The sequence below is a fragment of the Rana temporaria genome, chromosome 2, assembly GCF_905171775.1.
Source record: "Rana temporaria chromosome 2, aRanTem1.1, whole genome shotgun sequence".
Taxonomy (NCBI): Eukaryota; Metazoa; Chordata; class Amphibia; order Anura; family Ranidae; genus Rana; species Rana temporaria.
In genome coordinates this window covers 438133769-438147577 of record NC_053490.1, presented here as the reverse complement: position 1 = coordinate 438147577, position 13809 = coordinate 438133769, and the positions used below count along the sequence as shown (strand labels likewise).

Sequence of the window (13809 nt, the reverse complement as noted above, 5' to 3'; positions counted from 1 at the left end):
CGGAAGGCGGGGTTTATGATCACGTGACCGCTGTGATTGGATGTCACATGATTGAAAAGCTCCCAATTCGCAAGAAGCCAATTGGTATGTAAATATATGGCCTCTCTGGGCCATGGGCCAAGGGCCGCCCACTAAGCCTGCATATTTGCATGTCGTCTGTGCCTAGGGGTAAACAGATTCCTCTGAATAAATAATACAGCTTCCCAGGTGGAGTGCATCCGCGTTGATCTTAGATGTGCAGGGGAGAGGAGGGCAATGCAGTGCACTGCAACACACTTGTATGGTGTAAACAGGGCACATAGAAAACAACTGTTTTCTATGTGCCCTTGTGATGATCTATGTAGATCAACATAGTTCAATGGGCATGGTGTGAATGAGCCCTTATGCAAATTTAATAGGGATGCTACCTGGCCATCATTCTGGATCACAAAAGAATGATATTATTGCAAAGTCAGCTTACCTTATCAGACACAGGCCAGCAAGATTGTGTCCACCAGACATGCCACCATAAGTTTTATGGCCACCTTTAACCACTTGCCAACCCGCTAACGCCGATATACATCGGCAGAATAACACGGCTGCGCAAAGCAACGTACCTGTACGTTGCTTTGAATTTGTCGCCCAACCTTTTGAAGAGCAAGGGCCACTTAAGCGACTTAGTAAACAGTCGTGGGCCACAATGATTGGAGTGGGCAGATGACAGGTCCGTTGTACACTCTGCATATGCAGAGTGGACAAACACAGCCCACTATACTCTATGGGCCCTCTGATCCAATCAGATGGAAGGGAACAGATCCACTATGTAGGCGGGTCTTAACGGACACAAGTCTGTTTACATCTGCCGCTTCATAGGAGGTGAATGGAGGGTCTTATTGGGTCGGACTGATCATGTGAAAGGGGCTTATGGCAGCTTTTACACTGATGGTCTGTGGTCTACCCACACCGTGGATGCATCGCAGTGCACCTGTGGTTTTCCTGCAGGTTAGCTGCACTTTGCCATAGAATTCTATTATATCCTGCAGGTGTGGTGCACTTTCTGAAAGTGCCTCAACCGACAGGTAAAACCAGAAGTCTATGGCTCAGTGCAAGCAACCTGCAGGTGCATTTGGTATCACTCCGCCTATGACAGGTGCCGGCGCTCTACAGGAAGCTTAGGCTTATGCGGCTCTGCAGCTGCTTGCTTCCTCAACCGTCGGCTTCATTCACAAAACTGATGCTCTGGGATGGCAACCTGCAATCTGGGCTTGCCAGGGCAGGAGGTCGCGGGCCACATCAGAGGGCTCCGCAGGCCACTGGTTGGGCACCCCTGGTTTAACCCCTTCCCGGCCAGTGTCATTTACACAGTAATCAGTGCATTTTTATAGCACTGATCGCTGTATAAATGACAGTGGTCCCAAAATAGTGTCAAAAGTGTCCGATGTGTCTACCAAAATGTCGCAGTCACAAAAAAAAAAAAAAAACGCAGAGGTGATCAAATACCACCAAAAGAAAGCTCCATTTGTGGGGAAAAAAAAAGGACGTTAATTTTGTTTGGGTGCAGTTTCGCATTATCGCGCAATTGTCAGTTAAAGCGACGCAGTGCCGAATTGGTCAGGAAGGGGGTAAATTCTTCCAGGGCTGATGTGGTTAAATGAAAGTCTGCATTGCCTACAATTTTCCTATAGTCATGCACACTTCACAAAGAGCTGCAGTATATTTCTGTAACACCCATCTACAATATTCTGAAAAGTGACTTATTCGATGTCTGCTGGTTAATTGTTTTATCATTTACTGGCAGATAGGTTGACCCTTACCCAGAATTTAGTTTAGCCTTCAAGCAGCATTAGAGAGAGTTCTAAAGCCATTTTTTTTTTTGGCATACATTTTGGCTTATTTACACTATGCACTGCATTAAGACATGTGTTGTCATGCGTCATGACATGCTGCTTTATAGTGTTTATAAAGGAAAAAAATTCTATCCTTTAAAATAACAAACATGTCATACTTACCTCCACTGTGCGGTTCATTTTGCACAGCGTGGCCCCCGATCTACGTCTTCTGGGGTCCCACAGCGGCTGTCTCTGGTCCTCCCTGCAATTATTCACCACAGTCATGCGAGAGCTCGCATGGTAGTCAGTAATTGCGGGCGCGCTCCCGTGATATAGTGAGCGGCTATCACTCGGCCCCGCCCCTCAGTCACTGGATGTGATTGACAGCAGCGCCAGCCAATGGCTGCGCTGCTCTCAATACTTCTGCTTTAGTCAATCAGTGGCAAGGCTGAGCGGCGAAGAGGATATCAAGACCACGCAGGACTTTCGACGGGTCAGGCAAGTAAAACAGGGGTTCGAGGGGGGGCGGCAACACCAGATGTTTTTTCACCTTAATGCATAGATTGTATTAAGGTGAATTTTTTTTTCCCCATTTACAACTCCTTTAAGGCATCCCATTCATTTCAAATGACAGGAAAAGGGGCAATTTTAACCCCCTTTTCTCCATGGGAGAGCGACGGGGGACAGTAGTTTTCTCCTGGGAAGGGGGGGGGGTTTGTTTCTTCCCCCCTTCCTCCTGTGTAGAGAATGGCTAGTGGCCTTTGGGTGACCTTTCCTGGGCCTGAGTAGTTTGCCCGGGAAAGGTCAGTTCAAATTTAGTAATTTGTCCCCCAGGTGACCTCTCTGAGGGAATTTGGCGGGCCTTTTGAACTTTGGGTGACCCTTCCTGGGCTTCTGGTCAGAAAGCCCGGGAAGAGTCAGTTTAAACCGGTCGGAACCTGTGGATTTTTAGCCCATTCTGGGCTATTTAAAGCGGGTTCTGTCCAGCCCAGGCTCATTCGCCTCAGAAGCCGCAGCCCCGGGCCAACTTAGTCCCGGAGCCAGGATTCACAACACGCACCCCAGGCCAGGCAGGCCACGAAGCGCAAATGGACCCTGCACCAATGGCGTCTGTCCCTTAAGTACCCCTCCCCAGCATGCACAACGGGGAAACCACTCCCACTAATTCATTACTGAGGGGGACACTCAATGTACCATGACCTGGCTGCTGCCACCCTTGGCCTGGGGTGGTAACAACACCCCCAGGCGATCAATGGTGGATACTCTTAGCACAGCCATGGCTAGAACAGAGGCCCTTAATCTAGGGTGACCAGACATCCCCAGTTTCAGGGGACAGTCCCCTGATTGAGGACACTGTCCCCGGACCAAGTCTGTCCCTGGTTTTGTCCTCAGATTGGATTTAATAGGGGGCAGAGGCAATTTCAAAGACAGTCAGTGCAGAATTAAAATAAAAAAAATTGAATTACACCCCCCCCCCCCGCTCCGCCATGCCTACTAGCATAGGGGGTTTGTATTTTTCCCATTTTCTGTGCCCCTTTCTGATGATCATGTGCTGGTCGGTGCAGAGGGAATATTTCTTCAGTTTCGGGCGCATGCCCATTCATCTTCGCTCGCATGTTCTTCTGCCTAGGCTCAAATCCTGGCCAGCCACCTGCCTATCTCCTTGCCTTCCCTGGATGAGTGATCTTCCTCCTCTCCCCATCCAGTAGTAGCCGGGGCCCGAAGAGTAAGACTTGAGAGGCTGTGAGGCGGGCGGCAACGGGCAGAGAGTCGCTGATTGTTGCCATTACTAGTAAAGAAAAAATATGTCCCCGGATTTCATTTTAAAAATCTGGTCACCTTACCTTAAAGGGGTTTTCCACCCATTTTGTAAGTTTATTAAAAGTCAGCAGCTACAAAAAGTGTAGCTGCTGGCTTTTAATAAACCGACACTTACCTGCTCCACGGCTCCAGCGACGCGCCGGACGGGGCTCCGCTCCTCGCCCCCCCCCTCGCCGGCCGGCGTCTTCATGCTCAGTGTGGGCACCTGGCCGTGACAGCTTTCGGCTTCACGGCCGGGCACCCACTGCGCATGCGCGAGCGGCACTGCGCATGCGCCGCGGCGAGGCGCCGTCTGATTGGACAGGCGATCGCCGAGGACCTGTGACGTGTCCTGGGCGATCGCCTACAGCAGCCCCTTCCTGTAGGTGATTAAGCTTAATCGCCTAGGCGATTAGGCTTAATCGTCTACCCGGAAGGAGGAAGTGGGACAGGAAGTCCCACTCCTCCTGAAGCCACCACTCCCCCCCAAAAAAATGACATGCCAAATGTGGCATGTAAGGGGGAGAGGAGTGGGTTAGGAGGAAGTTCCAAATTTGGGTGGAACTCCTCTTTAATCATTCCGGTCTGAGCCAAATAACAGCTCAGACCCCCATTAAATTTAAAGCAGCGCCTGTTCATCAGGAGCAGGGCACTACACACATCACACGTTTTATTTTTTACCTTTGTTGAAGTGTTTGGGTGAGCACATCACTGGATCCTGGAACAGGTGTGTGTTTATTATAAGTCAGCAACTACACTTTTTGTAGCTGCTGGTCTTTAAAGTGGTTGTAAACCAAGGATGAGCTCCAGTGTGTTCGCATAGTACACGTTCAGAGCCTGGCAGGAAGACTGCACGGCACTGCGCTAATCACAGCCAGTTAGACATTGTCCCGATGCTCAGCTGCAGAGGTCGGGAAATGTCTCCCTGGCTGTGATTAGCGCAACGCCGTGCTCACTTCCTGGCGGGCTCTGCACGTGTACTATGCGAACATGCTGGAGCTCATCCTTATTGTAAACCCCTACAACACACCTTATGCTACAGGTAAGCATATAATAAGGCTTTCCTGTAGCTACCCAGGATATCTCCTAAATCTGAACGGTTTAGGAGATATCCCCCTCTGTCTGCATGTGTCGAAGTCATCAGCACATGCACACTGAAGCAATGGTACGTCGTGCCCCGGAGCTCATTATGCTTTTATCTTGCAGGGTGTCCCCCCCCAGGACGGTTTACAACCACTTTAATAAACACAAAAACGACTGGAGCGCCTCTTTAAACTCTATGCGATGCAGCATGTTGTGACACACTGTGGTAATATGTGGTGCAGTGAATTGTGCTGCTTAAAAATGCATACCTGCTGCAGGTTTATGCAGCACAAACCACCGCACATGTATGGTGTGAACAGGGCACATAGAGAGCGTTTTTTTTATGAGCGGTTTTTTTATGTGCCCTCAAATAGGGCTTGCATTGATCTACAGTATGTAGAGCAACGCAGCTCACCGGGCATGGTGTGTGCTTATGTTTGAGACATCTCCTCTCACTTTCTGTTGTCTCTTGAGACAGAAAATTAAAGTGGTAGTAAACTCTTTATTTCCACTTTTACCTACAGGTAAGCTTATAATAAGGCTTACCTGTAGGTATAAAGAATATCTCCTAAACCTGTATGGTTTAGGAGATATTCCCCTCGCAATGCGCCGCTGATTGCAGCGGCGCATGCGCAGCGGGGATCCTCGGCTAAAGGGCCGGCAGCCGCCGGACCTTGCCGAAATGAAGTCTCCTGCGAGTAAGGATGAGCTCCGGCTTGTTCGCATAGAACACGTGCAGAGCCCGCCAGGAAGTGAGCATGGCGCTGTGCTAATCACAGCCGGGGAGACATTTCACGATCCCTGCAGCCGAGCATCGGGACAATGTCTCCCTGGCTGTGATTAGCACAGCGCCGTGCTCACTTCCTGGCGGGCTCTGCACATGTTCGATGCGAACACGCCGGAGCTCATCCTTACCCGCGAGTGACGACAATGCCGCTCCAGCCAATCACAGCGCTGGAGCGGCGATACCCGGAAGACACACCGAGGCAAGATGACATCTCGCTCAGCGTGGACCAGGTAAGTTCTCTACACCTCGTTCCAAGGTAAGTATTTCATAATGAGCTAGTATGCGGTGCATACTAGCTCATTATGCCTTTTGCCTTGCAGGTGTAAAAAAAAATTATTGCGGGTATACAACCGCTTTAAGAAAATATCCCCAATGGGGTGCAGGCTGAAAAAATAAATAAATACACAACAACATTATGAGTCTTAGTGTTAGTGTTCTTAGTCTTATGTCGCGTACAGACGGTCGTTTTTTGTGATGAAAAAAAAACGACGTTTTAAATCATGAAATAAAACGACGTTTTTGAAACTTCGTTTTCAAAAACGAAGTTGCCTACACACCATCGTTTTTTCACAATGCTCTAGCAAAGCGAGGTTACGTTCACCACTTTTTTCCATTGAAGCTCGCTTCATAACTAGCTTCTGGGCATGTGCGGGTTTAAAAACGTTGTTTTAAACGTCGTTTTTTGGTACACACGGTCAATTTCTGTGAAACAAAAAACGACACAAAAAAATTCAAGCATGTTCAAATTTTTTTTTTTGAAGACATAAAACGACGTTTTGCCCACACACGATCATTTTAAATGACGTTTTTTAAAACGTCATTTTTTTTCATCACAAAAAACGACCGTCTGTACGCGGAATTAGTGTTTCTCCAGTCCACAAGGCTCCCCAACAGGTCATGTTTTCATGCTTTCTATTATTTTGCACAGGTGATTTGATTTGTTTCACTGACTTATGGCCCGTACACACGATCCGAATATCGTACGACGGATCGTACGACTTTTTTCGCTTAATAGTCGCAAGTAAAATGAAATAGGTTATTAAAGTCACGAAAATTCTCGTACGACCGAAAAAAATAATCGGAAGTGATGTCATGTGTTGTAATGTATTTGTATTGTATTGTCGGACGACAACTGTACTGACTAAACGAAAATCGTACGATTTTACATCGTACGAGGAAAATTTTCGTGCATGTCCGATCGAAAAATATCGGATGAACGGTCGTGATCGGCTCTCGAAAGTAGTGTACACACGATCCGAAAATCGTACGATTCTTCATCGGACGATCGTTTTCATCCGATATTCGGATCGTGTGTACGGGCCATTAGTAAATACCACAGCCGTTTCAACTGAGGGAAATCCTGAAAACATGACCTGTTGGTGCGAGGACTGGAGTTGAGAAACATTGCTCTACCCTATCCAAAAATACATTTTTGGCTAAGGATTCTTCAATACACCATAAAGAAGGAGCGCATTTTTTGCACTCGGTAGTCGCAGGTGTTTGCATACAGCAGCCAGTACAAATCAGTGACAGACGCCACAGCTGCAGGGATGTAACCGCACATGTGAGCAGTTTTGTGCGTACAGGGACAGATGAACATCTGGAGCCGCTCATCTACCTCCGTATGCATATTAGTCAGATGCATGGTTACATCCGTACAGTTACAGCATCTGTCATCCTGTTACTGATTTGGCCATGACTATACGCTAACACCTGCGACACCCGGGTGCAAAAATACGCACCTTCTTAACGACGTACGCATCCGTGTGCAGGAGCCCATAAACAATTCATGCAAACTAAGCTCTCCTACCTTGCTGGTATTCCTAGTGATCTTGCCAACGGAGTTTGGGATAACGAGAAGAATAGGCACGGTCGAGTTGCTAGAAGTCCTTCTCCTCCTCTGATGGTGTCCAGGCTTTACAGCCCAATCCAGGGCAACCAAGCCATCATCTGTCAGCTGCAGGTACTCCCTGACAAAGTGCACCCCTTTATCCACAGGTCCCAGCACAGCCACCACAGTCTGCAGACTGGGGAAAGTTCTCCACACCCAGGTGACATTCGAAAAGGCGCAAAACGTTCTGCACTGTCTCAGCAGGTAGTTGGCCAGCGCAGAAGGTTTGCAGATCAGTTTGTAGTCATCTTTCGGCTCCCCCACAGTCTTTGCAGGTACAGCTGCTGAAAAATAAAGATAGAAGTGCTTTTTATAGGACCACAACACTAGGAGAAGGAGAGTGCCTAGAGAGGCAGCCCATTCTAGCATTGCAGTAGGAGACAGAGCTCAGCTGGGACAGTGATAAGGACTTGGCTAGGGTGCCAGGACAGGTACTGCTGCAGTCCTGAGAAATGCTCTCACATCTCAGAGAAGCACAGGCAGCTCAGGCAATGCATGGCTTTGTGTACTCTGAGCAGTGGGCGGAGGAGCTGTGTCTTCACAGCCTATTATTGCGGTCACTCCCCAGTGCCGGAGAGGAAGATAGATACAAACACATAAGAGTTCAAACATGCAGACTGAGCGAGCTTAGAAATGGCATCAGAACAAGCCAGGCGTCATAAGTTTAGAGTTAAAGTGTACATCAAGGCAATATAAAAAAAAAAAAAAACATATTTAGTACATCTCTGCAATACGTATACATTCCTCCGTGTTTTATCCCTTTAAGGATCCTTCAAGTATAGAAAAATAACAAGGGGGCAGATCCACAGAGAGAGTACACCGGCGTATCTACTGATACGCCGGCGTACTTTCAAATTTCCCGCGTTGTATCGTTGTTTTGAATCCTCAAAACAAGATACGACGGCATCTGGGTTAGATCCGACAGGCGTACGCCTTCGGATCTAAGATGCGATTCTTCGGCGTCCACTGGGTGGCGTTCCTGTCGCTGTCAAGTATGCAAATTAGCTATTTCCGACGATCCACGAACGTACGAGCGGCCGTCGCATTCTTTTACGTCGTCTCTAGTCGGCTTTTTCCGGCGTATAGTTAAAGCTGCTGTTTCGTGGCGTATAGTTAGACCTGCTATGGTAAGTATGGCCGTCGTTCCCGTGTTTAATTTGAATTTTTTTTTTTGTTTGCGTAAGTCGTCCGTGAATCGCGGGATGGACGTAATTTACGTCCAAGTCAAAACAATGACGTCCTTGTGACGTCATTTCGCGCAATGCACGGCGGGAAATTTAGGGACGGCGCATGCACAGTTTGTTCGGAGCGGGGACACGCTTCATTTAAATGAAACACGCCCCCCTACTCGCCGATTTGAATTGGGCGCTGTTACGCCACGAGAGATACACTACGCCGCCGTAACTTAGGGCGCAAATTCTTTGTGGATTCAAAACTTGTGGTGAAAGGTAGAGCTGAAAGGAGGAGAACAGCAAATTCAGGCGTAGCAATAGGGAAACAGTCCTGCTCCCACGTGTAACACTTCTTGCGCCACTCCTGCCTGAGTGGACTTAGTGTACCCGGACAGGCCTCTCTCACTGACCTGGCAGCCAGAGTATCACTTGAACTTCGAGGGAAAAGTCTCTGCCACAGACCCTTCTGAAATGGACTTGAACCTTTAGGGAAAAGTCTCTGCCACAGACCCTCCTGGAATGGACTCAGGGGGAAACCTCTGCCACAGGCCCTACCCGTGATTTTGATTACGGAGATGATCCTCCTCAATAGAATTGCACCTGGATCTCTTTCAGATCGTTTTGAGGTACCGACTGACAGGTGACCAGCCTCTCAGTCAGGGCCGTCTTTACCATAGGGAAAACGGGGGCAGCTGCCCAGGGCCCTGTCACTGTTGGGGGCCCAAAGCAGAGCCGCCCGTTAAGCCCCTGTTCTGCCCACAAATCAGCGCTGAAAATCATCAGCGGCACGCTACTGCTTCCTGACCCAGTGTTTTAAAATGTACAGCACCCCTGGCTTCCCTTTAGACGTGCACTTCTCCTTTCCTGCCACTGGGTGCTGCTTGTATATAAAAGTGAATTAGAATGTGATTTTAGAGCACCCCTAGTTTGCTCTTGCTGAGGCTGACTTCTTCTTCATGTCCTGCACCTCAAGGTATGTCACTGTTTGCTAATCTATATTGTAAATAGAAGTTTTCTGTACAGTGTGCCCAAAGTCTTTATAATATTTGATGATTCACTGCAGGTCTGGTCAGTGTTTTAAAAAGTTCCTCTATTTTACACATGGCATGGGGTCACAGCACCGTCTGTCTATTCTGCTTTAGCACCATGGGACCCCATGCCATGCGTAAAATAGAGGAACTCTTTAAATCACAGACCAGACCTGCAGTCCAGGCTGAGTAAGGCTTTAGAGCACATGCCATTACTGTCTGTATTTAACTGCTTGATGGGCTTATTTTGGGCCTGGCTGGTTCACATGTATGTGTTTTGGCGGCCCACATTTGCGCAGGCACAGCAGCCCATTCATTTGAATGGGCCGCCATGCCTGCGTTTCCTGCAAAGAAAAGCACATGCCTCATGTAATAGGCACACCTATGCCCATCAAGCACTGAAATACAGCACTGTCTGTCCATTCTGCTGTGTGCTGTGACTTATCTGCAGTTCCTGCACTGTCAAACTTGCTGCATTTTTTGACGTTTAGGTCACGCTTTTAAAAACACAGTGCATTTGTGTGTGCAAGAACTGCAGGTAAGTAGCATGGTGCAAAAGCAGAATGGATTTCAAGGCAATTGTATTTTTAAAATGCTGAATGTACCTTTTTTCTGCAGGAAACAACGGCATAGCAGCCCATTCAAATCAATGGGCTGCTGTGCCTGCACAAATGAGGGCCGCCAAAGCACATACATGTGAACCAGCCAGGCCCAAAATAAGCTGGAGGGGGGCCCAAAAAAAAATGTTTGCCAAGGGCCCAAACCATATTAAAGACGGCCCTGCTCTCAGTGTCACGACTACCTTGATCCCCGGTGGTTTGTCGAGACCCTATTGGATCGCCAGCCTCTTATTGGCTCTCCTCAGATGGACTCCTAACCAAACAGCTATCTTGCTTGGGATCTTCAGGATTGGGAACCCAGTCGACTACTGGGCTCCCTGCCACAGCTCATATACTCCGGACCAACATGGTCCCAGAACCAGGAACACCACGTGACACGCCCCCCCCGGCCTGAAGGGCCATTCTGCCGGGGGCGCCAGGAGGTGCAGTCACCCTAAAGGTGGGTGCCGCACTCGAAGAAGGACCCAGACCAATGGCGTCCCATAAATACCCTCCCCCAGCATGTACAGCGAGGAAACTCCCTCCTGATTGGCTGCGAGGGTAGAGCACCCAAACCTCGACTCCACTGCTGCCACCTATTGTCCTGGGAAGGGAACAGCACCCCAGAAGCAACAGAATGAGTCCACAACACAGCCAAGGTGAGACAGAGACCTAAATTTAAACATAATAACTGGATCAGAGTCAGTTAACACTCTGATCCCCCTCTAAGTTTAACTAGCACCGGTACTTTGAAGTAACCAGGTGCTACATTAGTTTTCCCATTTAATTTGCCTTTAGCAATGTTATACTGTACCTTGCCAACTGTCTATGTAATAAATTCCTTCTATGCATGCTGTATTGTAGAGACCTTGTTTTATCCTATAAGCTCAAGTGTGTTCGGATCCTAGTCTGAACCCACCCAAGCAATCCCTGTGCAAAGCTGTCACTGTAATAAGCCACACATAAGCGGCATGTATATACGTGTAGCTGTCGAACAGAGAATGCCTTGGTCACTTATGATTGGCCCAGTACAATAACAGCTTCTTGGCAGGATTGCTCAGGTGGGTTAAGACAAGAAGCTGAACACACCTGAGCTCATCCCTAATGTACAACATAGGAACATATTTGTAGCCAGGTGCTTAGCTAGAGACAGAACGCAATTTAGGACACTGTACTGCAGTTCTCTCTGTGCTCCCCAATATACTTCATCTGAATGGGTACACACTACCTTGCCTCTATCCACCAGGGGGACCTGACAAGCAGAAGGAGCTCAGAAGACTTGATGGTTCATAGCAATGAATCATGAAAGATGAAGTTCTTGAAAAAACTATTGCATTTATAGAAAAATAGGACTACAATGCCCGATGTGAGCCTGGTATAAAGAGAGAGAGAGAGCTATTTTCAAAAGCTGAATATTGGGGACCTTCTCTTTTGCTGCAAGGAGTGTGCACATTGCTGCTCCTATGTGCACATCAACCTGCCACAAGCCTGCGTCTGTGTTATAGGCAGATCCAGAAGAGAGCTGACATCTGGAAAGCAAGACCCTGTTGCTGTATCCCTGGGACTGTTAAGAGGACATTGCTGCCATTAACCTATTGCTGCTAGTAGATACTGAGCACAGAGGGACTAGCCATATAACTAGCAGCATTATTTACTGCATGCAAACTTTTTTTGGAACTGTGTACCACCGTAAAGACAGGGCTACAACACTAGCCGGCTGAAGAACTAAGGCTAAAGACCGTTCACTCAGATAGCTGCTTAACAAGAACTTTGCTTATTGTCCATAGTAAGAGGTGCCTCTTTAGGGAGTCGTAAAGGCAGAAGGTTTTCTGTGTGCAGCATCCCCCCTCAACCCCCAATACTTGCCTGAGCCCCATCTCAATTCAGTGATCTTGCACAAGAGGCTCGTCTGTCTGGGACTCTCCCTCCTCATTGGCTAAGACAGCAGCAGGTACCATTGGCTACCGCTCTTGTCACTCAAAGTCAGTGAGCTAATAAGGTGAGAGAGAGAGAGGGCGGGGCCAGGCTGCGGCTTCATGTCTGAATGGACACACAGAGCAGTAACTCAGCTCGGTGCCCCATAGCAAGCTGCTTACTGTGGGGGCATTCGGCAGGAGGGAGGAGCCAGAAGCGCCAGCGAGGGACCCGAGAAGAGGAGGATCTGGGTGCTCTGTGCAAAACCACTGCACAGAGCAGATAAGTATGACATGTTTGTTATTTTTAAACAAAAATATTACACTTTAATATCACTTTAAATCTCATTGCTGCCATTCATATAGAGTGCACGCTAAAGTGGATATAGCCTACTGTTTACAGAAGTTATATTGCAGCATTGATTATAATTGCTGTTACTGTTTTCTAATGCTTATACTTATTGCTGAATTTGTGGATTAACAGGTTTACTGTAATTTAGCTGCATTGAACTCCATTCTATGCTGCATTAGCCTAGTAAATGTATTGTCTACTGATCTGTGGTTGACCTAATCCTTTATTTACTCATTTATGTGCATGCTGCTATTTACTGCAACCCATGCCAAAGAAGATTGGGTTAATTTACCACTAACCAGTCTGATGTTGCTTTTTGCTACTGAACCTTAGTTGTATGTAGGGCATCTATATTTGTACTCACAGTAGTAGTGCAAAATCAATTTGTTTGAAAGCAGGTGTACTTTGTCTTCCCTGCTGTAGGTGGCATTGTTCAGCTGGCCGCTGTGCAGAAGGGAATGGAGGTTGAGAGAAGCTTTGCTCCTCTGAAGCCTTTGTAGGTGTCATCAGGAGAGCAGAGATCAGATTGGATACTGCTACCCTGGCTGACCTCGGCAGCCATCTTTAACCACTTAAGACTCGGACCATTATGCAGGTAAAATAAAAAAAAAAAAAAATCCTCAGTTTAGGCCGATACGCATTATTTTACCTATTTTTGGTAAAAAAAAGCGCAATAAGCGTTTATCGTTTGGTTTGCGCAAAATTTATAGGGGATAGTTTTATGGCATTTTTATTATTTTTTTTACTAGTAATGGTGGCGATCAGCATTTTTTTTTTTCGTGTCTGTGACATTATGGCGGACACATCGGACAATTTTGACACCATTGTCATTTTCACAGCGAAAAGTGCTATAAAAATGCACTGATTACTGTGAAAATGACAATGCAGTGAAGGAGTTAACCACTAGGGGGTGCTGTAGGGGTTAAGTGTGACCTCATGTGTGTTTCTAACTGTAGGGGGCGGGGCTGGACGTGTGACGTCAGTGATCGTCGTTCCCTATATCAGGGAACAGACGATCACTGACATTGCCACAGTGAAGAACGGGGAAGGTGTGTTTACACACACCTCTCCCCGTTCTTCAGCACCTGTGACCGATCACGGGACACCGGCGGCGATCGGGTCCGCATGTGTGGTCACGCAGCTTCGGACCGGGTCGCGTGCGCGCGTCGGCGGCTGGGCTCTTGAAGGGGACGTATATATACGTCCCTGTGCCCAGCCGTGCCATTCTGCCGACGTATATAGTCGTGCGGCGGTCCTTAAGTGGTTTGTGACGGTAGTAGAAAATATCCCCGTCAAGAATTCCCTTCTTCCCATAAAAGAAAATCACCCAATATTCCACGAGTAGGAATCCCTGGAATCGCCGAATACTCCATACA

General features: G+C 47.8%; 1 protein-coding gene across 1 annotated transcript in view; it reads right to left on the bottom strand.

Annotated features, from left to right (window-relative positions):
- Positions 1–7970, bottom strand: part of LOC120927597 (protein ABHD15-like) — a 71477-nt gene extending 63507 nt beyond the window's left edge. The window contains exon 1 of the mRNA XM_040338378.1: positions 7289–7970. Coding sequence (XP_040194312.1) covers positions 7289–7738 — 450 coding nt within the window. The 5' untranslated portion in view covers positions 7739–7970. The remainder of the gene's footprint in view (positions 1–7288) is intronic.
- Positions 7971–13809: the final 5839 nt, after the last annotated feature.